Source organism: Scyliorhinus canicula, chromosome 18 (assembly GCF_902713615.1).
Source record: "Scyliorhinus canicula chromosome 18, sScyCan1.1, whole genome shotgun sequence".
Taxonomy (NCBI): Eukaryota; Metazoa; Chordata; class Chondrichthyes; order Carcharhiniformes; family Scyliorhinidae; genus Scyliorhinus; species Scyliorhinus canicula.
Genome location: NC_052163.1, coordinates 71,130,622 through 71,157,802, shown reverse-complemented (window position 1 = coordinate 71,157,802; position 27,181 = coordinate 71,130,622). Strand labels below are relative to the sequence as shown.

At 48.1% G+C, this 27,181-nt stretch overlaps 1 protein-coding gene across 3 annotated transcripts in view; it reads right to left on the bottom strand.

Moving 5' to 3' along the window:
- The window catches only part of itgb4 (integrin, beta 4), a 311,978-nt gene that overhangs the window by 158,607 nt on the left and 126,190 nt on the right, over positions 1-27,181 (bottom strand). For all 3 annotated transcript variants that reach the window (XM_038777234.1, XM_038777235.1, XM_038777236.1), the window contains exons 13-15: positions 13,900-14,117; positions 1,959-2,062; positions 119-217 (exon numbers count right to left, since the gene is read on the bottom strand). In XM_038777234.1, the coding sequence (XP_038633162.1) occupies positions 119-217; positions 1,959-2,062; positions 13,900-14,117 (421 nt within the window). The remainder of the gene's footprint in view (positions 1-118; positions 218-1,958; positions 2,063-13,899; positions 14,118-27,181) is intronic.

The following is a 27,181-nucleotide window of genomic DNA, read 5'->3' as shown; positions in this document are numbered from 1 at the left end:
CACTGTATCTCGGTACACGTGACAATAAACAAATTCAATCCAATCCAATCCATTGGCTGTCAAGAACTTTGGGATGTACTGTAGTCATGAAAGACAAAAATGTTTACACGTCACTTACCGCATATCCGAGGGGGCCACAGGCTGGATCAATACTCCCATCAGTTGGATCGCACTCACATCTTCCACATACGCAGCTGCCTCTACCATTACAGAGTCCCTGTAATCGGGAAAATTGAGGTGAATACCTGGAAATTCGAGCTTACAGAAAATCCTTGCACTCAATTCCTCCAGGGTCCCAGGTTCGATTCCGGCTTGGTCACTGACTGTGTCCGCGGAGTCTGCACATTCTCCCCATGTGTGCATGGGTTTCCTCCGGGTGCTCCGGTTTCCTCCCACAATCCAAAGATGTGTAGGTTAGGTGGATTGGCCCTGATAAATTGCCCTTAGTGTCCAAAATTGCCCTTAGTGTTGGGTGGGGTTACTGGGTTATGGGGATAGGGTGGAGGTGTGGGTTTGGATAGGGTGCTCTTTCCAAGAGCCGGTGCAGACTCGATGGGCCGAATGGCCTCCTTCTGCACTGTAAATTCTATCTAATTCCTCCCAGCACTTCTTTTCCCTGGGTGGGTGAGTTGAGAGGAATGTTTCTCTTCAAATAAGGCAACCAGGAAATGCCAGAGAAAGCCCTGGCAGAACCCCTGAAGAACTTTGAGTTTTGAACAATTTTTTATGTGACAATAGGGGGAGCTGTAACACAACTATCACCTGCCAGAAAGCAAGGATACATTCTGTATGGTTATCCTGCAATGTAACAAATGAAGGCTGGTCATTTCAGCACACATCATTCTATAAATTCTTATTATAAATCCTCTTATTAATTCCTAAAGATTCCTGAACTGCATTGAGTCTGGCACCACCTGTTGCAACAGAAGTAGGCCATTCAGCCCCTTGAGTCTACTTCACTATGGTTGCTTTTGAATCTCAACTCCGTCTACCTACCATTTATTTACACCTATTGATATTCTTATGTAACAAAAATTGACAGATCTCAGTTTTTAAAATTGACCCCAACATCCATAGTCTGTTCACAGAGATAAATCCATAATTTCACTCAATAACAAAGAACAAAGAACAAAGAAAATTATAGCACAGTAACAGGCCCTTCGGCCCTCCCAGCCTGCGCCGATCCAGGTCCTTTATCTAAACCTGTCTCCTATTTTCCAAGGTCTACTTCCCCTGTTCCCGCCCGTTCATATACCTGTCTAGATGCCTCTTAAATGATGCTATCGTGCCCGCCGGTTGTTAAGGTTATTATATTAAGGTTGTATCCCCTTGCCCTGGATTCTTCCACCAGCCAAAATATTTTTTCCCAATTTACCTTAATGCTTCAGAATTGAACCATTTAACTCCTGGTTATCATTTGGTGAAAATCGCACATTGTATGGGGAGACGGTGGCATAATAGACGAGTAAACTCGAAACCCGAGAAATGCTCTGGGACCCGGGTTGGAATCCCACCACTGCAGATGGTGACATTTGAATTCAATAAAAATCTGGAACTAAAAGTCTAATGATTACCATGAAGCGATTGTCATAAAAACCCATCTGGTTCACTAATATACTTTCGGGAAGGAAATCTACTGACATGTGACTCCAGACCCACAGCAATGTGGTTGACTCTTAACTGACCCGTCAAGGGGCAATTAGGGGTGGGCAATAAATGCTGGCACAACCTGTGACGCTCGCGTCCCACGAACAAAAGAAAATCCATGGATTAAATCGGAAAAAGGGCTGTGTAGAATTTTGACAATATGACAAAGAATGGTTAATCAGTGTCTTGTTTTACATGCTCTTTTCAAAAGGACACAAGTGGGATTGGAGATGGGTGATGTCGTCACCATCACCCGTCTCCAACTATTGCCCAAATGTGTCGGCGGTGATGTAATGTAATCCTAGTCTTACCCCATTGGCATCAATACAGGTGGCATTGCTGATAGGACACTCACACGAGTCGCCTTTCCATCCTTCCTCACAGCCACACTTTTCCTGAAAACATTCACCGTGACCTATGGAAAAACCATAACAGAAACTGAATCAAACACAAAATTTTAACTCAGGCACAAAAGTCAATTTGCCAGACCTCAATAATGGAGAGCCGGTCAAACCAGTACAACTCACACTGCCAACCGATTTAGTCAAAGAAACTCATATTGCCAAGCCCATTGGTCAGAGAAATTCATATTGCCAAGCCCATTGGTCAGAGAACCTCATATTGCCAAGCCCATTGGTCAGAGAATCTCATATTGCCAAGCCCATTGGTCAGAGAAACTCATATTGCCAAGCCCATTGGTCAGAGAAATTCATATTGCCAAGCCCATTGGTCAGAGAACCTCATATTGCCAAGCCCATTGGTCAGAGAATCTCATATTGCCAAGCCCATTGGTCAGAGAAATTCATATTGCTAAGCCCATTGGTCAGAGAACCTCATATTGCCAAGCCAATTGGTCAGAGAACCTCATATTGCCAAGCCCATTGGTCAGAGAACCTCATATTGCCAAGCCCATTGGTCAGAGAACCTCATATTGCCAAGCCCTTTGGTCAGAGAACCTCATATTGCCAAGCCCATTGGTCAGAGAAATTCATATTGCCAAGCCCATTGGTCAGAGAACCTCATATTGCCAAGCCCATTGGTCAGAGAACCTCATATTGCCAAGCCCATTGGTCAGAGAAACTCATATTGCCAAGCCCATTGGTCAGAGAAATTCATATTGCCAAGCCCATTGGTCAGAGAACCTCATATTGCCAAGCCCATTGGTCAGAGAACCTCATATTGCTAAGCCCATTGGTCAGAGAACCTCATATTGCCAAGCCAATTGGTCAGAGAACCTCATATTGCCAAGCCCATTGGTCAGAGAACCTCATATTGCCAAGCCCATTGGTCAGAGAACCTCATATTGCCAAGCCCTTTGGTCAGAGAACCTCATATTGCCAAGCCCATTGGTCAGAGAAATTCATATTGCCAAGCCCATTGGTCAGAGAACCTCATATTGCCAAGCCCATTGGTCAGAGAACCTCATATTGCCAAGCCCATTGGTCAGAGAAACTCATATTGCCAAGCCCATTGGTCAGAGAAATTCATATTGCCAAGCCCATTGGTCAGAGAACCTCATATTGCCAAGCCCATTGGTCAGAGAACCTCATATTGCCAAGCCCATTGGTCAGAGAAACTTATACTGCCAATCTCACTAGCCAATGCAGCTCAAGCTGACAACCCATTGGACAGTGCAACTCCAACTGCCAACACTATCACTGATTGGAACTCTTACTGCCAACCCCATTAGTCAGCTCAATTCTTACTGCCAAACCCATTAGTCAGCTCAATTCCTACTGCCAACCCCATTAGTCAGCTCAATTCTTACTGCCAACCCCATTAGTCAGCTCAATTCCTACTGCCAACCACATTAGTCAGCTCAATACCTATTGGTAACCCCATTAGTCAGCTCAATGCCTACTGCCAACCCCATTAGTCAGCTCAATTCCTACTGCCAACCCCATTAGTCAGCTCAATACCTATTGGTAACCCCATTAGTCAGCTCAATGCCTACTGCCAACCCCATTAGTCAGCTCAATACCTATTGGTAACCCCATTAGTCAGCTCAATGCCTACTGCCAACCACATTAGTCAGCTCAATCCCTACTGCCAACCCCATTAGTGAGCTCAATCCCTACTGCCAACCCCATTAGTCAGCTCCATTCCTACTGCCAACCCCATTAGTCAGCTCAGTCCCGACTGCCAACCACATTAGTCAGCTCAATGCCTACTGCCAACCCCTTTAGTCAGCTCAATACCTATTAGCAACCCCATTAGTCAGCTGAATTCCTATTGGTAATCCCATTAGTCAGCTGAATTCCTATTGGTAATCCCATTAGTCATCTGAATTCCTATTGGTAATTCCATTAGTCAGCTCAATTCCTATTGGCAACCCCATTAGTCAGCTCAATTCTTACTGCCAACCCCATTAGTCAGCTCAATTCCTATTGGCAACCCCATTAGTCAGCTCAATCCTTACTGCCAATCCCATTAGTCATCTGAATTCCTATTGGTAATCCCATTAGTCAGCTCAATTCCTATTGGCAACCCCATTAGTCAGCTCAATTCCTACCAGCAACCCCATTAGTCAGCTCAATTCTTACTGCCAACCCCATTAGTCAGCTGAATTCCTATTGGTAATCCCATTAGTCACCTGAATTCTTATTGGTAATCCCATTAGTCATCTGAATTCCTATTGGCAACCCCATTAGTCAGCTCAATTCTTACTGCCAACCCCATTAGTCAGCTCAATTCTTACTGCCAACCCCATTAGTCAGCTCAATTCCTACTGGTAATCCCATTAGTCAGCTGAATTCCTATTGATAATCCCATTAGTCAGCTCAATTCCTATTGGTAATCCCATTAGTCAGGTCAATTCCTATTGGTAATCCAATTAGTCAGTTCAATTCCTATTGGTAATCCCATTAGTCAGCTCAATTCCTATTGGTAATCCCATTAGTCAGCTCAATTCCTATTGGTAATCCCATTAGCCAGCTCAATCCTTACTGCCAACCCCATTAATCAGCTCATTTCCTACTGCCAACCCCATTAGTCAGCTGAATTCCTATTGGTAATCCCATTAGTCAGCTGAATTCATATTGGTAATCCCATTAGTCAGATCAATTCCTATTGGTAATCCCATTAGCCAGATCAATCCTTACTGCCAACCCCAGTAATCAGCTCCATTCCTACTGCCAACCCCATTAGTCAGCTCAATTCCTATTGGTAATCCCATTAGTCAGCTCAATTCCTATTGGTAATCCCATTAGTCAGCTCAATTCCTATTGGTAATCTCATTAGTCAGCTCAATTCCTACTGCCAACCCCATTAATCAGCTCCATTCCTACTGCCAACCCCATTAGTCAGCTCAATTCCTACCAGCAACCCCATTAGTCAGCTCAATTCTTACTGCCAACCCCATTAGTCAGCTGAATTCCTATTGGTAATCCCATTAGTCAGCTGAATTCTTATTGGTAATCCCATTAGTCATCTGAATTCCTATTGGCAACCCCATTAGTCAGCTCAATTCTTACTGCCAACCCCATTAGTCAGCTCAATTCTTACTGCCAACCCCATTAGTCAGCTCAATTCCTACTGGTAATCCCATTAGTCAGCTGAATTCCTATTGATAATCCCATTAGTCAGCTCAATTCCTATTGGTAATCCCATTAGTCAGGTCAATTCCTATTGGTAATCCAATTAGTCAGCTCAATTCCTATTGGTAATCCCATTAGTCAGCTCAATTCCTATTGGTAATCCCATTAGTCAGCTCAATTCCTATTGGTAATCCCATTAGCCAGCTCAATCCTTACTGCCAACCCCATTAATCAGCTCATTTCCTACTGCCAACCCCATTAGTCAGCTGAATTCCTATTGGTAATCCCATTAGTCAGCTGAATTCATATTGGTAATCCCATTAGTCAGATCAATTCCTATTGGTAATCCCATTAGCCAGATCAATCCTTACTGCCAACCCCAGTAATCAGCTCCATTCCTACTGCCAACCCCATTAGTCAGCTCAATTCCTATTGGTAATCCCATTAGTCAGCTCAATTCCTATTGGTAATCCCATTAGTCAGCTCAATTCCTATTGGTAATCTCATTAGTCAGCTCAATTCCTACTGCCAACCCCATTAATCAGCTCCATTCCTACTGCAAACCCCATTAGTCAGCTCAATTCTTATCGGCAACCCCATGAGTCGAGGTAAATCATACACCCATTCCCATCGGTCAGGGCAACTCATACTGCCAACCACATTGGTTGAATCAACTCATACTGCGAACCTCATTTGTCATTTTAACTCCTGCATGCCAAAGTCATCGGACAGATGAGCTCATACTGCCATCTCCATTCATCAGAGCAACTCATACTGTCTTCCAGATTGGTCAGAGCAATTCATACTGCCAACTTTTACTGCCAACCCCATTGGTCAGAGCAATTCATACTGCCAACTTTTACTGCCAACCCCATTGGTCAGAGCAACTCATACTGCCAACTTTTATTGCCAACCCCATTGGTCAGAGGAACTCATTCTGCCATCCCCATTGGTCAGAGCAACTCATACTGCCGTCCCCCTTGAACATAGAAAATAGAACATAGAAAAATACAGTACAGAACAGGCCCTTCGGTCCACGATGTTGTGCCGAACCTTTGTCCTAGATTAATCATAGATTATCATCGAATTTACAGTGCAGAAGGAGGCCATTCGGCCCATCGAGTCTGCACCGGCTCTTGGAAAGAGCACCCTACCCAAGGTCAACACCTCCACCCTATCCCCTAACCCAGTAACCTCACCCAACACGAAGGGCAATTTTGGACACTAAGGGCAAGTTATCATGGCCAATCCACCTAACCTGCACATCTTTGGACCGTGGGAGGAAACCGGAGCACCCGGAGGAAACCCACGCATACACGGGGAGGATGTGCAGACTCCGCACAGACAGTGATCCAAGCTGGAATCGAAGCTGTGAAGTAGTTGTGCTATCCACAATGCTACCGTGCTGCCCTTAAGAACAAATTAATCTGCACTCCATCATTCTACTGTAATCTATGTACCTATCCAATAGCCGCATGAAGGTCCCTAATGTTTCCGACTCAACTACTTCCACAGGCAGTGCATTCCATGCCCCCACTACTCTCTGGGGAAAGAACCTACATCTGACATCCCCCCAATATCTTCCACCATTCACCTTAAATTTATGTCCCCTTGTAATCGTTTGATCCACCCGGGGAAAAAGTCTCTGACTGTCTACTCTATCTATTCCCCTGATCATCTTATAAACCTCTATCAAGTCGCCCCTCATCCTTCTCTGTTCTAATGAGACAAGGCCTCAACCTTTCCTCGTAAGACCTACTCTCCATTCCAGGGAACATCCTGGTAAATCTCCTTTGCACCTTTTCCAAAGCTTCCACATCCTTCCTAAAATGAGTCGACCAGAACTGCACACAATACTCCAAATGTGGCCTTACCAAGGTTTTGTACAGCTGCATCATCACCTCACGGCTCTTAAATTCAATCCCTCTGCAATGAACGCGAGCACACCATAGGCCTTCTTCACAGCTCTATCCACTTGAGTGGCAACTTTCAAAGATCTATGAACATAGACCCCAAGATCTCTCTGCTCCTCCACACTGCCAAGAACCCTACTGTTAACCCTGTATTATGCATTCATATTTGTCCTTCCAAATTGGACAACCTCACACTTTTCAGGGTTAAACTCCATCTGCCACTTCTCAGCCCAGCTCTGCATCCTATCTATGTCTCTTTGCAGCCGACAACAGCCCTCCTCACTATCCACAACTCCACCAATCTTCGTATCATCTGCAAATTTACTGACCCACCCTTCAACTCCCTCATCCAAGTCATTAATGAAAATCACAAACAGCAGAGGACCCAGAACTGATCCCTACCATGAAGAACCTTATCAAATGCCTTACTAAAATCCATGTACACTACATCCACTGCTTTACCTTCATCCACATGCTTGGTCACCTCCTCCAAGAATTCAATAAGACTTGTGAGGCAAGACCTACCTCACAAATCCGTGCTGACTATCCCTAATCAAGGAGTGTCTTTCCAGATGCTCAGAAATCCTATCCCTCAGTACCCTTTCCATTACTTTGCTGACCACCGAAGTAAGACTAACTGGCCTGTAATTCCCAGGCTTATCCCTATTCCCTTTTTTGAACAGGGGCACGACATTCGCCACTCTCCAATCCCCTGGTACCACCCCTGCTGACAGTGAGGATGAAAAGTTCATTGCCAAAGGCTCTGCAATTTCATTTCTTGCTTCCCGTAGAATCCTTGGATATATCCCGTCAGGCCCGGGGACTTGTCTGTCCTCAAGTTTTTCAAAATGCCCAACACATCTTCCTTCCTAACAAATATCTCCTCAAGCTTATCAGTCTGCTTCACGCTGTCCTCTCCAACAATATGGCCTCTCTCATTCATAAATACTGAAGAAAAGTACTCGTTCAAGACCTCTCCTATCTCTTCAGACTCAATACACAATCTCCCGCTACTGTCCTTGATCGGACCTACCCTCCCGCTAGTCATTCTCATATTTCTCACATATGTCCCAGGTTCCAGGTCCCAGGTTCGATTCCCGGCTGGGGCACTGTCTGTGTGGAGTCTGCACGTCCTCCCCATGTGTGCGTGGGTTTCCTCCGGGTGCTCCGGTTTCCTCCCACAGTCCAAAGATGTGCGGGTTAGGTGGATTGGCCAGGCTAAATTGCCCTTAGTGTCCTAAAAAAATAATGTTAATGGGGGTTGTTGGGTTACTGGTATAGGGTGGATGCGTGGGCTTGGGTAGGGTGATCATTGCTCGGCACAACATTGAGGGCCAAAGGGCCTGTTCTGTGCTGTACTGTTCTAATTCTAAAAAAAAAGTGTAAAAGGCCTTGGGATTTTCCTTGATCCTACCCGCCAAAGATTTTTCATGCCCTCTCTTAGCTCTCCTAATCTCTTTCTTCAGTTCCCTCCTGGCTAGTTTGTATCCTTCCAGCACCCTGTATGAACCTTGTTTCCTCAGTCTTACATAAGTCTCCTTCTTCCTCTTAACAAGACATTCAACCTCTCTTGTCAACCATGGTTCCCTCACTCGACCATCTCTTCCCTGCCTGACAGGGACATACATATCAAGGACACGTAGTATCTGTTCCTTCAACAAGTTCCACATTTCAATTGTGTCCTTCCCTGACAGCCTATTTTTTCCAATTTATGCACTTCAATTCTTATCTGACAGCATCGTATTTACCTTTTCCCCAATTGTAAACCTTGCCCTGTTGCACGCACCTATCCCTCTCCATTACTAAAGTGAAAGTCACAGAATTGTAGTCACTATCTCCAAAATGCTCCCCCACTAACAAATCTATCACTTACCCTGGTTCATTACCAAGTACCAAATCCAATATGGCCTCCACTCTGGTCGGACAATCTACATACTGTGTTAGAAAAGCTTCCTGGACACACTGCACAAACACCACCCCATCCAAACTATTTGATCTAAAGAGTTTCCACTCAATGTTTGGGAAGTTGAAGTCAGCCATGACTACTACCCTGTGACTTCTGCACCTTTCCAAAATTTGTTTCCCAATCTGTTCCTCCACATCTCTGCTGCTATTGGGGGGGCTCTAGAAAACTCCCAACCTATTTCTGACTTCAACCCATACTACCTCAGTAGGCAAATCCTCCTCGAACTGCTTTTCTGCAGCTGTTATACTATCTCCAGTTACAGGGAGGTAACCAGGTTTGTTTCAAACACGAGCTTTCGGAGCACTGCTCCTTCCTCAGGTGAAACAAACCTGTTGGATTTTAACCTGGTGTTGTAGGACTTCTTACTGTGCTCACCCCAGTCCAATGCCGGCAACTTCACATCATGCCTGCCAAATTAGTTTAAACCCTCCCGAAGAGTAGTAGAAAACCTCCCTCCCAGGATATTGGTGCCCCTCTGGTTCAGATGCAACCCGTCCGGCTTGTACAGGTCCCACCTTCCCCAGAATGCGCTCCAATTATCCAAATACCTGAAGCCCTCCCTCCTACACCATTCCTGCAGCCACGTGTTCAACTGCACTCTCTCCCTATTCCTAGCCTCGCTATCACGTGCCACCGGCAACAAACCAGAGATAGCAACTCTGTCTGTCCTGGCTTTTAACTTCCAGCCTAACTCCCTAAACTCGTTTATTACCTCCACACCCCTTTTCCTACCTACGTCGTTGGTACCAATGTGCACCACAACTTCTAGCTGCTCACCCTCCCCCTTCAGGATCCTGAAGACACGATCCGAGACATCCCTGGCCCTGGCACCCGGGAGGCAACATACCTTCTGGGAGTCTCGCTCGCGACCACAGAATCTCCTATCTATTCCCCTAACCATTGAATCTCCTATTACTATTGCTTTTCTATTCTACCCCCCTTCCCTTCTGAGCCCCAGAGCCAGAGTCAGTGCCAGAGACCTGGCCGCTAGGGCCTTCCCCCGGTAGGTCATCCCCCTCAACAGCATCTTGTTTTGAAGGGGCATGGCCACGAGGGATCCCTGCACTGTCTGCCTGTTTGTTTTCTTTCCCCTGACTGTAACCCAGCTACTTTTGTCCTGTACCTTGGGTGTTGTTACCTCCCTGTAACTCCTCTCCATAACTCCCTCTGCCCCCCGGATGATCCGAAGGTCATCCAGCTGCAGCTCCAGTTCCCTAACACGGTCTCTGAGGAGCTGGAGTTGGGTGCACCCTGCAGGTATAGTCAGCGGGGACACCGGTGGTATCCCTCACCACCCACATCCTACAGGAGGAGCATGCAACTGCCCAAGCCTCCATCCCCTCTTACCTTACAGAATATAGCTGCCCTGTGGACCAACTGGACCTCCGCCCTCCGACTCTGCTCCCAGTCAGCTGCACTCTGTAAACTCCTGGCTCCCTTCTCGCTCTTTGCGGAAATGAAATGAAAGGAGCACCTTGCTCCCTCCTCACCTAACTCCCTCAGTCACCAAACTCTGACGATAGCACTCAAATGCACCAAATTTAGCACTCAGCACTTTGCTTGTTTAGAGCAAATCATATTGCCAACCCAATTGGTCAGAGGAACTCATACTGCCATCCCCATTGGTCAGTGTAATTAATATTGCCAACCCAATTGGCCAGAGGAACTCATACTGCCAATCCCATTGGTCAGAGGAACTCATACTGCCATCCCCATTGGTCAGTGTAATTAATATTGCCATCCCAATTGGTCAGTGCAATCCTTCCTGCCAACCAAAATGGTCAATGCAACTCATACAGGAAACCACATTGAGCGAAGCGACTCAGACTTCCAAACTCATTGGTCAGATGATAGAGTATAGTTTTATTCAGACTTTTATTCATAAAGGGGCTAGTTGAATGCATGTAGCTAAAGAAGCAAAATATTCAAAGTGTCTTGACTGTGGGAACTCAGTCATTTTCCCATATAATGAATTAACCATTGTATTCCAGTGTGTTCAGCATTGAGAACGTATTGTTCTCTGTCTAATCAATTAACAAATTCTAGCTAGGTCTCCACCAAGCTATGATACATGACAGGTGTGAGAAGACATATCCAGTCCTTTTCCTAAGATTTATTCCTAAGAGCTAATTTTGATAGCCACCAGTTAATCTTAAGTAATGTCCAATGTTTGATTAACAAGTGATCGTCTAAGTAACAGTCATTATTTGAATAAACCAGCGGGTCACAGCTAAGAATTAGAAGCCAATGAACATAAATGAGGGGTTAAACCAGGGATCAGGATTCCCTTAAAAGTAGGACCTCGTGGATCAAGGTCTTTGTTCCTGAATCCTTGAATTATCTATCTCTTTGTTTGTGTTTCTTTTGTGATTATGCTTCTTGCCACGTGCCTGACTTTTTAAATGTATTGTTTGATATTTTGTTTCTAAGTTTTTATTCAGTTCTTATTCAAGTGTATACAAGTCAGTAATTAACAATGAAGTCATACTTTTGACACCTCCGACCAACTGGACTACCAATTCTTATTAGAAGGTAAAACAAGAGTCCCAACATCAGAGAAATTCTGACTGCCAACCCCACTGGTTAGAGTAACTCATACTGCCAACTCAATTGCTCGAAGCAACTCTTACTGCTAACTTTTCATTCTCACTCCACAGTATCAATATTTCCCACTTTCTCTGTACCCTACATCTACAGTTGTCACAGTTTACCCTCTGATGTTAGTTTCTCTGCTGTTTGGCCTTTCACACCTTTTGTTCTCTCTGGGTACTCTTTCCCCGTGGTTTCAGTGGCTATTAGCACCCCGTTTCCCTGGGTTTCTGTGGCTATGACACATCTTTCATTCTCAATCCACAGTATAAATATTTCCCACTTTCTCTGTACATCTCCCGTGCCGCTACCCTCGCCCCCTCCCCTCTCTTCCAGAACAGGGATAGAGTGCCCCTCATTCTCACATTTCACCCCACCAGCCTCTGTATGCAAAGCATAACCCTCTGCCATTTTCGCCAACTCCCGTGTGATGCCACCACCAAACATGGTTTGGGGCAGCACGGTAGCATTGTGGATAGCACAATCACTTCACAGCTCCAGGGTCCCAGGTTTGATTCTGGCTTGGGTCACTGTCTGTGCGGAGTCTGCACATCCTCCTCGTGTGTGCGTGGGTTTCCTCCGGGTGCTCCGGTTTCCTCCCACAGTCCAAAGATGTGCAGGTTAGGTGGATTGGCCATGATAAATTGCCCTTAGTGACTAAAAAGACTAGGAGGGGTTATTGGGTTTAAGGGGATAGTGTGGAAGTGAGGGCTTAGGTGGGTTGGTGCAGAGTCGATGGGCCGAATGGCCTCCTTCTGCACTGGATGTTCTATGTTCTTAACACAAGACCCTGTCTCCCATGCCCACATGTCTGTCCTTGGCCTCCTGTAATGTTCCAGTGAAGCTCAACACAAACTGGAGGAACAACATCTCATCTTCCAGTTAGGCACACTACAGCCTTCCGGTCTCAACATCTTATGTCATCTTATCCACCTTTCCTGACCCATTCTTCCCCTTCCCCTCCCCCCACATCTATAGCTGTCACACTTTACCCTCTGATGTTAGTTTCTCTGCTTTGTTTGGCCTTTCACACCTTTTGTTCTCTCTGAGGACTACCATTAACACTCTTTCCCCTTGCATTCTGTGGCTATTAGCACCACGTTTCCCTGGGTTTCTGTGGCTATGACTCATCTTTCATTCCCACTCCACAGTATAAATATTTCCCATTTTCTCTGTATTATAGCTTTGACAAAGGGTCATCTGGACTCGAAACGTTAGCTCTTTTCTCTCCCTACAGATGCTGCCAGACCTGCTGAAATTTTCCAGCATTTTCTCTTTGGTTTCAGATTCCAGCATCCGCAGTAATTTTCTTTTATCCTACTGCCAACTTTATTGGTCAGGGTAACTCATACTGCCAAACACATTGGTCAGAACAATTCATGCTGCAAACCTTATTGGCCAGGGCAACTCATATTACCAACCCCATTGATCAGTACCATTCATACTACCAACCTCATTGCTCAATATAACCCATCTTGCCAACCCCATTGATCAGTGCAACTCATATTGCCAACCCCATTGACCAGTACCATTCATATTGCCAACCCCATTGACCAGTACCATTCATATTGCCAACCCCATTGACCAGTACCATTCATATTGCCAACTCCATTGACCAGTACCATTCATATTGCCAACCCCATTGACCAGTGCAACTCACATTGCCAACCCCATTGACCAGTGCAACTCATATTGCCAACCCCATTGACCAGTGCCATTCATATTGCCAACCCCATTGACCAGTACCATTCATATTGCCAACCCCATTGACCAGTGCAACTCATATTGCCAACCCCATTGACCAGTGCAACTCATATTGCCAACCCCATTGACCAGTGCAACTCATATTGCCAACCCCATTGACCAGTGCAACTCATATTGCCAACCCCATTGACCAGTGCAACTCATATTGCCAACCCCATTGACCAGTGCAACTCATATTGCCAACCCCATTGACCAGTGCAACTCATATTGCCAACCCCATTGACCAGTGCAACTCATATTGCCAACCCCATTGGCCAGTGCAACTCATGCTACCAACCCCATTGACCAATGCAACCCATCCTGCCAACCCCATTGACCAGTGCAACTCATGCTGCCAACCCAATTGGTCAGTACAACTTACACTAACAACCACATTGACCAGTGCAATTCATACTGCCACCTCCATTGGTCGTGTTGCTTTGTGACCCATAATTCTTATACTGCCACCCTTTTGTCTTGTAGCAAGGGCCACAGTGCCACTCACCATTGCATATAAAGCCAGCAAATCGTGGGCAAAACAGGCTGCTGTATTCACAATATTGTCCCTCAAATCGTTCCAGATGGCGCTCTGATGGTACACAGTGACAAAGACCGCAGTAACATTCTCCTCGACCGGAGCATGTCTGGGAGGGGTCATTGGGATTTCTGCAGGCTGTATCCTCTCCCTTATTACTTGAGTCACATTCACAGAATTCTCCCTTCCTGAAGAAAAAAACGTAGAATGTCAACATCCAGAAAATGACACTGCTCACTCATCAGCTGTCATGTTTTATTTTTTAAAAATAAGAAAAGATTGTTTTTTCCGACTGTTAAATGAAACTAGAGAGATGGGAAGACCATTCAGGCTCTTGATCCTGTGCCACTATTCACAACTTGATTCAATATGTCGAAAGAAATATCGAAAGAATGTCGAAAGAAAAGAGGGGGAGGTGTGGCGCTGCTAGTCAAGGACAGTATTACGGTGGTAGAAAGGATGCAAGATGGGGACTCTTCTTCCGAGGTAGTATGGGCTGAGGTTAGAAACAGGAAAGGAGAGGTCACCCTGTTGGGAGTTTTCTATAGGCCACCTAATAGTTCTAGAGATGTAGAGGAAAGGATGGCGAAGATGATTCTGGAAAAGAGCGAAAGTAACAGGGTAGTTGTTATGGGAGACTTTAACTTTCCTAATATTGACTGGAAAAGATATAGTTCGAGTACATTGGATGGGTCGTTCTTTGTACAATGTGTGCAGGAGGGTTTTCTGACACAATATGTTGACAGGCCAACAAGAGGTGAGGCCACTTTGGATTTGGTTTTGGGTAATGAACCAGGCCAGGTGTTAGATCTGGAGGTAGGTGAACACTTTGGAGACAGTGACCACAATTCGGTGACCTTTACGTTAGTGATGGAAAGGGATAAGTATACCCCGCAGAGCAAGAGTTATAGCTGGGGGAAGGGCAATTATGATGCCATTAGACATGACTTAGGATGTGTTGGTTGGAGAAGTAGGCTGCAAGGGTTGGGCACACTGGATATGTGGAGCTTGTTCAAGGAACAGCTATTGCATGTTCTTGATAAGTACGTACCAGTCAGGCAGGGAGGAAGGGGTCGAGCGAGGGAACCGTGGTTTACCAAAGAAGTGGAATCTCTTGTTAAGAGGAAGAAGGAGGCCTATGTGAAGATGAGGCGTGAAGTTTCAGTTGGGGCGCTTGATAGTTACAAGGAAGCAAGGAAGGATCTAAAGAGAGAGCTGAGACGAGCAAGGAGGGGACATGAGAAGTCTTTGGCAGGTAGGATCAAGGAAAACCCAAAAGCTTTCTATAGGTATGTCAGGAATAAAAGAATGACTAGGGTAAGAGTAGGGCCAGTCAAGGACAGTGGTGGGAAGTTGTGTGTGGAGGCTGAGGAGATAAGCGAGATACTAAATGAATACTTTTCGTCAGTATTCACTCAAGAAAAAGATAATATTGTGGAGGAGAATGCTGAGACCCAGGCTATTAGAATAGATGGCATTGAGGTGCGTAGGGAAGAAGTGTTGGCAATTCTGGACAAGGTGAAAATAGATAAGTCCCCGGGGCCGGATGGGATTTATCCTAGGATTCTCTGGGAAGCCAGGGAAGAGATTGCTGAGCCTTTGGCTTTGATTTTTAGGTCATCATTGGCTACAGGAATAGTGCCAGAGGACTGGAGGATAGCAAATGTGGTCCCTTTGTTCAAGAAGGGGAGTAGAGATAACCCCGGTAACTATAGGCCGGTGAGCCTAACGTCTGTGGTGGGTAAAGTCTTGGAGAGGATTATAAAAGATACGATTTATAATCATCTAGATAGGAATAATATGATTAGGGATAGTCAGCATGGTTTTGTGAAGGGTAGGTCATGCCTCACAAACCTTATCGAGTTCTTTGAGAAGGTGACTGAACAGGTAGACGAGGGTAGAGCAGTTGATGTGGTGTATATGGATTTCAGTAAAGCGTTTGATAAGGTTCCCCACGGTCGGCTATTGCAGAAAATACGGAGGCTGGGGATTGAGGGTGATTTAGAGATGTGGATCAGAAATTGGCTAGTTGAAAGAAGACAGAGAGTGGTAGTTGATGGGAAATGTTCAGAATGGAGTTCAGTTACGAGTGGCGTACCACAAGGATCTGTTCTGGGGCCGTTGCTGTTTGTCATTTTTATAAATGACCTAGAGGAGGGCGCAGAAGGATGGGTGAGTAAATTTGCAGACGACACTAAAGTCGGTGGAGTTGTAGACAGTGCGGAAGGATGTTGCAGGTTACAGAGGGACATAGATAAGCTGCAGAGCTGGGCTGAGAGGTGGCAAATGGAGTTTAATGTGGAGAAGTGTGAGGTGATTCACTTTGGAAAGAATAACAGGAATGCGGAATATTTGGCTAATGGTAAAATTCTTAGTAGTGTGGATGAGCAGAGGGATCTCGGTGTCCATGTACATAGATCCCTGAAAGTTGCCACCCAGGTTGATAGGGTTGTGAAGAAGGCCTATGGTGTGTTGGCCTTTATTGGTAGAGGGATTGAGTTCCGGAGCCATGAGGTCATGATGCAGCTGTACCAAACTCTGGTACGGCCGCATTTGGAGTATTGCGTACAGTTCTGGTCGCCTCATTATAGGAAGGACGTGGAAGCTTTGGAACGGGTGCAAAGGAGATTTACCAGGATGTTGCCTGGTATGGAGGGAAAATCTTATGAGGAAAGGCTGATGGACTTGAGGTTGTTTTCGTTAGAGAGAAGAAGGTTAAGAGGTGACTTAATAGAGGCATACAAAATGATCAGAGGGTTAGATAGGGTGGACAGCGAGAGCCTTCTCCCGCGGATGGAGGTGGCTAGCACGAGGGGACATAGCCTTAAATTGAGGGGTAATAGATATAGGACAGAGGTCAGAGGTGGGTTTTTTACGCAAAGAGTGGTGAGGCCGTGGAATGCCCTACCTGCAACAGCAGTGAACTCGCCAACATTGAGGGCATTTAAAAATTTATTGGATAAGCATATGGATGATAAGGGCATAGTGTAGGTTAGATGGCCTTTAGTTTTTTTTTCCATGTCGGTGCAACATCGAGGGCCGAAGGGCCTGTACTGCGCTGTATCGTTCTATGTTCTATGTTCTATGTTCTATTACTAGGACTTCCGGTTGCGGCTATGCCTGGGTAAGTCGCATGGTCGGCAGCTCCCGCCGATAACGGACTTTTGGGCCCTTTTAAGGAGCCTAAGCGGCATTTGTTCGACGATTCCCAGTGTGGGAAGGCAGCAGTGCGGGTCCCCCAGCACTGTATGGAGTGAACCAGGAGCGGAGCAGTCAAAAAAGTGGCTTTAGAGCAGAGAGGAGAACGGGCGTGAAAAAACAAGATGGCGGCGGGCGGGGATCAGGCAGCGTGGGCTCAGTGGTCTCGGGAGCAGCAGGAGTTTTTACAAAGCTGTTTTGCTGACTTGAAGGCGGAGATGCTGGCCCCTATGAAGGCGTCGATTGAAAGGTTGGTGGAGACCCAGAAGATGCAGGGGACAGCGATCAAGGAGGTGCAGCAGAAGGCCTCTGACAATGAGGATGAGATTCATGGCCTGACGGTTATAGTGGAGGCGCACGAGGCGCTTCACAAAAAATGGAAGGAGTAGCTGGAGGACCTGGAGAATAGGTCGAGGAGGCAGAACCTTCAGATTCTGGGTCTTCCTGAAGGAGTGGAGGGGTCGGATGCTGGAGCGTATGTGACCACGATGCTGGGCACGCTGATGGGTGCGGGGACCTTCCCGAGGCCCCTGGAGCTGGATGGGGCGCAGAGAGTCCTGGCCAGGAGGCCGAGGGCGAACGAGCCGCCGAGAGCGATGGTGATGAGGTTTTACCGTTTCACCGACAGGGAGTGTGTCCTGCGATGGGCGAAGAAGGAGCGGAGCAGCAGGTGGGAGAATCCAGAGATCTGTATCTATCAGGACTGGAGTACAGAGCTGGCCAAGAAGCGGGCAGGATTCAACCGGGCTAAGGCGAACCTCCACGGGAAGGGGGTGAAGTTCGGGCTGTTACAGCCGGCAAGACTGTGGGTCACATACCAGGACTGACACCACTATTTTGATACGCTGGATAAGGCGTGGACTTACATCAAAAATGAGAAGCTGGACTTGAATTAATGGTTTGCAGTATGTTATGTGGGATGTTGGTGAGGGAGTGTTTGGGTGGGGTTTATTTTTTTTTCTTTCCCCGCGTTTTCTTGGGAATGGGTGGGCCCGTGGCCTGGGGCCCTCAGGGACTGGGGTGAGGTTTGCAGTTAAAAGGAACTGCGCCACAGGGGGTGGGGTCGGCCCAGGCAGGGAGCGTGGCTTTTTCCCGTGAAATGGTGGGGGCGGTACCTGAAAGCGGGGGGGGGGGGGGGGGGGGGGGGGGGGGGGAGACTTTCACTACACCACTTTGGTGGGGGGAGGGCTGGTGATCTGGATGGGAAATCCAAAAGGGGATTGGAGGCAGAGGCGGGAGCGGCTGGGTCAGCATGAGTCAGTTGACTTACGGGAGTGCAATGGTAGGGGGGGTTAGGCAGTTGCTTGGCCGGGGAAGGGGGGGGAGGTTTGGGAGGGGGGAACTGGGTTTCTGCTGTGCTGAGTGAGGGGGAGCTGGAGATAAGAGGGAAAGTCTGGGTGGGGAGCCTCTGCCTGGGGGACTGGAGAGTGCGGGAGGCGCGGGCACGTGGCTGGCCGAAAAAAGGAGATGGCTAGTCGGCGGGGGTGGGGGGGGGGGGGGGGGGTGGGGGTGGGGGTGGGTAGCCCCCTGATCCGGCTGATCACGTGGAACGTCAGAGGCTTGAATGGGCCGGTCAAGAGGGCCCGGGTGTTTTCGCACTTAAAGGGGCTGAAGGTAGACGTAGCCATGCTACAGGAAACACATCTGAAGATCGCGGATCAAACCAGGCTGAGGAAGGGATGGGTGGGGCAGGCCTTTCACTCTGGGTTGGATGCGAAAAACAGGGGGGTCGCAATCCTGGTGAGTAAGCGGGTGGCATTTGAGGGGCGGTGGGTATTGTGGCAGATAAAGGGGGTCGATATGTTATGGTGAGTGGCAGGCTGCAGGGGGCCCGGATGGTGCTGGTGAATGTATATGCCCCAAACTGGGACGATGCAGGGTTCATGAAGCGGATGTTGAGTCGGATCCCGGATCTGGAGACAAGTAATTTGACTTCAATACGGTTCTGGACACGGCACTGGATCGGTCTAGATTGAGGTCGGGTAAGAGACCGGCAGCAGCTAAGGTTCTGAGGGGGTTTATGGACCAGATGGGAGGAGTGGATCCGTGGAGATTCGCTAGGCCAAGGGCGAAGGAGTTTTTCTTCTTCTCCCATGTACACAAGGCTTATTCGCGGATAGATTTTTTCGTTGTAAATAGGGCGCTAATCCCGAGAGTGGAGGGGGTGGAGTACTCGGCCATTGCGATCTCGGACCATGCCCCGCACTGGATGGACCTGGAGATGGGGGAGGAGAGAGGCCAGCGCCCGCTGTGGCGAATGGACGTGGGACTACTGGCAGACGAGGAGGTCAGTGGGCGGGTCCGGGGGTGCATCCAAAGATATGTGGAGGCCAATGATAATGGGGAGGTGTCGATGAGTGTGGTCTGGTAGGCGCTGAAGGCGGTGGTCAGGGGGGAGTTAATTTCCCTCAGGGCCCAGAGGGAGAACAGGGAGAGGATGGAGAGGGAGAGGCCAGTGGGGGAGTTACTGAGGGTGGGTAGGAGATATGCGGAATCCCCTGAGGAGGGTTTGTTGAAGGAGCGCTGGAGCCTCCAGACGGATTTTGACTTGCTAACCACGGGGAAGGCTGAGGCCCAGTTGAGGAAGGTACAGAGAGCAGTGTATGAGTATGGGGAGAAGCCAAGCCGGATGTTGGCACATCAGCTGCGGAAGAGGGAGGCGGCTAGGGAGATTGAGGGAATTAGGGATAGGAGGGGGAACAAGGTGTGGAGTCCAGCTAAAATAAACGAGGTCTTTAAGGACTTTTATGGTGAATTATACGAGTCAGAACCCCTGGGGGGGGGGGGGGGGGGGGGGCATGTGACAGCTCCTGGACCAACTGAGGTTTCCAAAGGTGGAGGAGGGGCAGTTAGAGGGATTGGCAGCTCCGATTGGGATGGAGGAGTTGGCTAAGGCGTTGGGGAGCATGCAGGCGGGCAAGGCCCCGGGGCCGGATGGGTTCCCCGTTGAGTTCTATAGGAAGTTCTTGGAGCTGTTGGGCCCGCTATTGCTGAGAGCCTTTAACGAGGCTAAGGAAAAGAGAATCCTTCCTCCGACGATGTCGCAGGCTTTGATCTCGTTTATCCTCAAGCGTGATAAGGACCCGTTGCAATGCGGCTCCTATAGGCCGATTTCGCTTCTCAATGTGGATGGCAAGCTGTTGGCCAAGATCCTGGCCACTAGGATTGAGGATTGTGTCCCGGGAGTGATCCATGAGGTTCAGACGGGGTTTGTGAAGGGCAGACAGCTGAATGTGAATGTACGGAGGCTCCTGAATGTGATCATGTTGCCCTCGGAGTGGGGGGACGCAGAAGTGGCAGCGGCAATGGACGTGGAGAAAGCCTTTGATCGAGTGGAGTGGGAGTACTTGTGGGAGGTGTTAGGCAGATTTGGGTTCGGGGAGGAATTCATAGGGTGGGTGAAATTGTTGTACCAGGCCCCGGTAGCGAGTGTTTCGACGAACCGGCTGCGGTCAGAGTATTTCAGGTTATATCGTGGAACGAGGCAGGGGTGCCCCCTGTCCCCCCTGCTGTTTGCCCTGGCGATTGAGCCGCTGGCCATGGCGTTGAGGGAATCCAAAAACTGGAGGGGATTGGTCCGAGGGGTGTGGAGGGGAGGAACATCGCGTCTCACTGTATGCAGATGACCTGCTTTTGTACATTGCAGATCCGGTGGAGGGGATAGAACAAAAGAACAAAGAAATTACAGCACAGGAACAGGCCCTTCGGCCCTCCCAGCCTGGGCCGATCCAGATCCTTTATCTAAACCTGTTGCCTATTTTCCAAGGTCTACTTCTCTCTGTTCGCCACCCGTTCATATACCTGTCCAGATGCATCTTAAATGATGCTATCGTGCCCGCCTCTACCACTTCCGCTGGCAAAGCATTCCAGGCGCCCACCACCCTCGGCGTAAAAAACTTTCCACGCACATCTCCCTTAAACTTTCCCCCTCTCACCTTGAAATCGTGACCCCTTGTAACTGACACCCCCACTCTTGGGAAAAGCTTGTTGCTATCCACCCTGTCCATACCTCTCATAATTTTGTAGACCTCAATCAGGTCCCCCCTCAACCTCCGTCTTTTACCTTTACTTAAAAAAAATTTATGAATCGCAGCCTTGAAAGTTCCAATTGGCCTTGACAGATTTTTTTTTAGAAAATATTTTATTGAAGCATTTGTAATTTTCACAGTTTAACACATTAACATCTCTTAAACAACCGCGCGGGCCAACACACGTAAAGAAAAAAAACAACCTACAGAACAACTACTCTATTCCCTAGCTACCCGTAATCTATAAACCAGGGGCTGGTTTAGCTCACTCAACTAAATCGCTGGCTTTTAAAGCAGGCCAGCAGCACGGTTCGATTCCTGTACCAGGACAGGTGCTGGAATGTGGCGACTAGGGGCTTTTCACAGTAACTTCATTGAAGCCTACTCGTGACAATAAGTGATTTTCATTTCATATTCTCTGTCCCGTTGTAACATTGCCATGCCTCCTGTTTTCCTCCCCCCCCCCCACTTTTTCCCTCCCCCACCCCTTACTGCTGACATTTAATTCTCCTTGAAGTAGTCTATGAGCGGCTGCCATCTCTGGGCGAACCCTTGAATTGATCCCCTCAAAGCAAATTTAACTTTCTCCAGACTGAGAAACCCTGCTATATCGCTGACCCACATTCCTGACTTCAGGGGCTCCCAGTCCCTCCATTCCAACAAAATCTGTCTCCGGGCCACCAGGGAGGAGAAGGCCACAACCTCAGCTCCCTCCCCACTTGGCCCCTGCATATAGATACCCCAAATATCGCCAATTCTGGATTCGGCGTTACCCTACCTTCCAGGACTTCTGACATAACATCGCCAGAATCCCCTCAATTTCGGACATGCCCAAAACATATGTACATGGTTGGCCGGGCTACCCTCACACCATCCACATTTGTCCTCCACCTCCTCAAAGAACCTGCTCATCCGAGCTACCGTCATGTGGGCCCTGTGGACCACTTTAAACTGGATCAGGCTGAGTCTGGCACAGGACAAGGATGAATTGTCTCTCTTCAGGGCTTTTTCCCACAGCTCAAATTCTATCTCCCCACCCAGCTCCTCTTCCCACTTCCTCTTCACCTCCCTGATAGGGCCCCTTCCCACTCCATCAACTCCTTGTATATCTCCGAGACCTTCCCCTCTCCAACCTCTGTTTCTGACATCACCTTATCTTGTAACCCCCTCAGGGGGAGGCGAGGGAAGCTAGGAACCTGCCTCCGGACAAAATCCTGTAACTGAAGACATCGAATCCCTTTCCCACCCAGCAACTCAAACTCCTCCTCTAATGCCTCCAAGGTAGGGAAACCCTCTTGAATGAATAGATCCCCAAATCGCTCAATCCCTGCCCGCCGCCATCCCCTATAGCCTCCATCCAGCACCGCCAGGGCAAACCGGTGGTTGTTACAAATCGGAGACCACACTGATGCCCCCTCCAACCTCATGTGTTGCCTCCATTGCTCCCACACCCTAAGGGCTGCCACCACCACAGGGCTCATAGAGTACCGAGCCGGCGAAAACGGCAGGCGCCGGTGGTAAGGCCTCCAAACTGTACCCTTATAGGATGCCGCTTCCACTCGTTCCCATACCAACCCCTCCCACACTACCCACTTCCTGACCATCAATATGTTGGCCACCCAGTAATAGTTAATAAAGCTCGGGAGGGCCAAGACCCCCTCTCCGCGACCCCGTTCCAGGAGTGCCTTCTTTACTCTCGGAGTTTTGCCCACCCACACCCGATATCACCGCGCTCATTTTCCTGAAAAAAGCCTTTGGGATAAAAATCGGAAGACAATGAAAAAAGAAAAGCAGTCTCAGAAGGACCATCATCTTTATCGTCTGGACCCTCCCCGCCAGCGTCACCGGGAGCATGTCCCATCTGCGGAAGTCCCTTTTCATTTGATCAACCGCTTTGCCCAGATTTAACGATTTGGGGATCTATTGGGGATTGAGCGATTTGGGGATCTATTCATTCAAGAGGGTTTCCCTACCGTGGAGATTTAACTTATGAATCTGCCCCCAATCTTTAGCCACCTGAATCCCCAGATATGTAAAACTTCTCTCAACCACTCTGAACGACAACTCCTTCAGTCTCCTTTCCTGCCCTGTGCCTGGATGGCGAACATCTCACTCTTTCACATATTTAACTTGTAACCTGAAAATCACCCAAATTCTCCTGGTATCTCCATGATTTCTTTCATCCCCCACACCGGGTCTGTGACATAGAGCAACAATTCATCCGCATATAGACTCTGTGCTCCACCCCCTCCACTATCCCCCGCCAGGCATTTGATGATCTAAGGGCCATTGCCAAGGGCTCTATGGCCAGGGCAAACAGTAATGGGGAGAGCGGACATCCCTGACTTGTCCCCCTGCAGAGACTAAAATACTCTGACCGAACTCGGTTGGTTCTTACATTTGCCACTGATGTAACGGCCGGACCCAATCTACAAATCCCTGTCCGAACCCAAACCTGCCTAAAATGCCCCATAGGCAATTCCACTCCACTGAAAGCCTTCTCTGCGTCCATGGCTACTGCCACCTCAGCCTCGCGCCCCTCCGCTGGCATCATTATAACATTAAGAAGCCATCTAATATTGGACGTCAGGTACCTGCCCTTCACAAATCCCGTCTGATCCTCTCCAGAACCTAATTCTCTATTCGAGTGGCCAAGATCTTTGCCAGCAATTTAGCATCAACGTTCGGCAGGGAAATTGGCCTGTACGATCCACAGTTCTCCGGGTCCTTGTCTCGCTTCAGGATGAGAGAAATTGATGCCTGTGACAGCGTTGGGGGGAGTACTCCCGGTTCCCGAGACTCGTTAGAAGCCTTAACCAGGAACGGCCCCAGTAACCCAGAGAACTTTTTATAAAATTCCACTGGGAATCCGTCAGGTCCCGGGGCCTTGCCCAATTGCATTGCCCCCAATCCGTCTGTCACCTCCCAGAGCCAGATAGGGCCCCCCAGGTCTTCCACCAGCACCTCATCTACCTTCGGGAACTCTAGCCTCTCGAGGAATTGATTCATACCCTCCTCCCCGCCTGGGGTTCAGACTCATATAACCGACTATAAAATTCACGGAACATGCATTAACCGCCCCCGGGTCTATCATTACCTTCCCTCTCATATCCTTTATTTTCCCGATTTCTTTCACTGCCTCCTGCTTCCTCAGCAGGAGGTGCCAGCATCCTGCTAGCTTTCTCCCCTTATTCATATATTGCCCCTTTTGCCCTCCTCAGCTGTCCCTCAGCCTTACCTGTAAAAAGGAGCCCAAATTCCATTTGGAGTGTCTACCTTGACAGATTTGTGAGGGAGAGCCAGGTTTCTAATACCCTTTGTGTGAAGTGCTTCCTGACATCACTCCTGAATGGACCAGCTCTAATTTTATAATTATTCCTCCTTGTTCTTAATCCCTCCATCAGAGGAAACTGTTTCCTGTCTCCAGTACTGGATGAGCAGGAACTTCCTTCACTTAAATATTAGAAACATTGAAGACATTGTTTTTGGTCCCTTCTCAAAATCCGTCCCCTCGACACCATCCCTCACCATGGCAACCAGACTGTTCAAAGGTCTGGGGCAAAATAATGCGGAGACAAGAACAGAATGCCCCCCCCGCAAAAAGAATAAAGTGTTGTGGAGCTGTTGGGACTTCCACCCCTCACTGGGGCAGATTTCCCACAATCCGAATTGCCCGGAGCTCCCTCAGACCCAGTCGTGTCAGGATGGCGTCAGTGGCAGCTGCTGGGATTGTAGGTGAGGAGCGGAGTTCAAGGCTCAGGATTCCCAGAACAGGTAATTTTTGGGGTCTTCGCCCAGGAGAGTTTGAGTCAGTAGGAAGCAATGGAGTTTAGCGTCTAAGACAGGGTGGCAGCACTCCACCATCGGCAAAGGGAGGTCCCCACCCTCCTTCCTGCTTTTGATCATTTGAGGTTAATAATTGAGCTTCTTGCTCTGGCCCCGTTGCACATATCAAATGTATTATGGATACATAGATACATAGAAGATAGGAACAGGAGGAGGCCTTTTGGCCCTTCGAACCTGCTCCGCTATTCATCACGATCATGGCGGATCATCCAACTCAATAGCCTAATCCTGCTTTCTGCTTTCTCCCCATAGCCTTTGATCCCATTCTCCCCAAGTGCTATATCCAGCAGCCTCTTGAATATATTCAAAGTTTTAGCATCAACTACTTCCTGTGGTAATGAATTCCACAGGTTCACCACTCTTTGTGTAAAGAAATGTCTCCTTATCTCTGTCCGAAATGATTTACCCTGAATCCTCAGACTGTGACCCCTGGTTCTGGACACACCCATCATTGGTAACATAGAACATAGAACAGTACAGCACAGAACAGGCCCTTCGGCCCTCGATGTTGTGCCGAGCCATGATCACCCTACTCAAACCCACGTATCCACCCTATAACCGTAACCCAACAACCCCCCCCTTAACCTTACTTTTTAGGACACTACGGGCAATTTAGCATGGCCAATCCATCTAACCCGCACATCTTTGGACTGTGGGAGGAAACCGGAGCACCCGGAGGAAACCCACGCACACACGGGGAGGACGTGCAGACTCCGCACAGACAGTGACCCAGCCGGGAATCGAACCTGGGACCCTGGAGCTGTGAAGCATTTATGCTAACCACCATGCTACCGTGCTGTCCCTGCATCTACCCTGTCTAGTCCTGTTAGAATTTTATGTCTCTATGAGATCCCCCCCTCATTCTTCTGAACTCCAGCAAGAACAATCCCAACCTAGTCTATCTTTCCTCATACGACAGTCCCGCCATCCCTGGAATCAGTCAGGTAAACCTTCACTGCAGTCCCTCGAGAGCAAGAACATCCTTCCTTAGAGAAGGAGACCAAAACAGCACACAATACTCCAGGTGTGGCCTCACCAAGGCCCTGTACAATTGCAGCAACACATCCCTGCTTCTATACTCGAAACCTCTCGCAATGAAGGCCAACATACCATTAGCCTTCTTTACCGCCTGCTGCACCTACATGCTTACCTTCAGCGAATAATGCACAAGGACACCCAGGTCCTGCTGCACACTCCCCTCTCCCAATTTACAACCATTCAGGTAGTAATCTGCCTTCCTGTTTTTGCTTCCAAAGTGACTAACCTCACACTTATCCAAATTATACTGCATCTGCCATTGGTTTACCCACTAGCCCAACCTGTCTAGATCATGCTGTAGGATCCCTGCATCCTCGTCACAGTTCACCCTCCCACCTAATTTGGTATCATCTGCAAACTTTGAGATGTTACTTTTGTTCCCTCATCCAAATCATTAATATATATTGTGAATAGCTGGAGTCCCAGCACCGATCCCTGAGGTACCACACTGGTTACTGCCTGCCAATTTGGAAAGGACCCATTAATCTCCACTCTTTGTTTCCTCTCTGCTAACCAGTTTTTTATCCACCTCAATACATTTCCCCCAATCCCATGCGCTTTAATTTTGCACAATAATCTCTTATGCGGGACTTTGTCAAACGCCTTGTGAAAGTCCATGAAATAGTTATTTAAGTCAAATTTTAAAAATTAAAAAATAGTAATTCAAATCAACTTAAAAATAGTAATCTAAGTCAAATCAAAACTAGTATTTAAATCAGTAACTCCACAGATATTCAAATTTAGCCCAGTCTGCCTTTCAGCCAATCAGGTCACAGTCTCGTGTGACAACACTTTACCGGGTCTTTTTCAATTTTGAAAAAACAGCTGTCTTACCCGATAGAGCTCTTTACTGAAGTCTCGCCCTCTCTCTCCGCGCTCTTTGCTGAAGCCTCGCCCTCTCTCTCCGTGCTCTTTACTGAAGTCTCACCCTCTCTCTCCGCGCTCTTTACTGAAGACTCGGCCTCTCTCTCTCCGCGCTCTTTACTGAAGTCTCACCCTCTCTCTCCGCGCTCTTTACTGAAGACTCGCCCTCTCTCTCCGCGCTCTTTGCTGAAGCCTCGCCCTCTCTCTCCGTGCTCTTTACTGAAGTCTCACCCTCTCTCTCCGCGCTCTTTACTGAAGACTCGGCCTCTCTCTCCGTG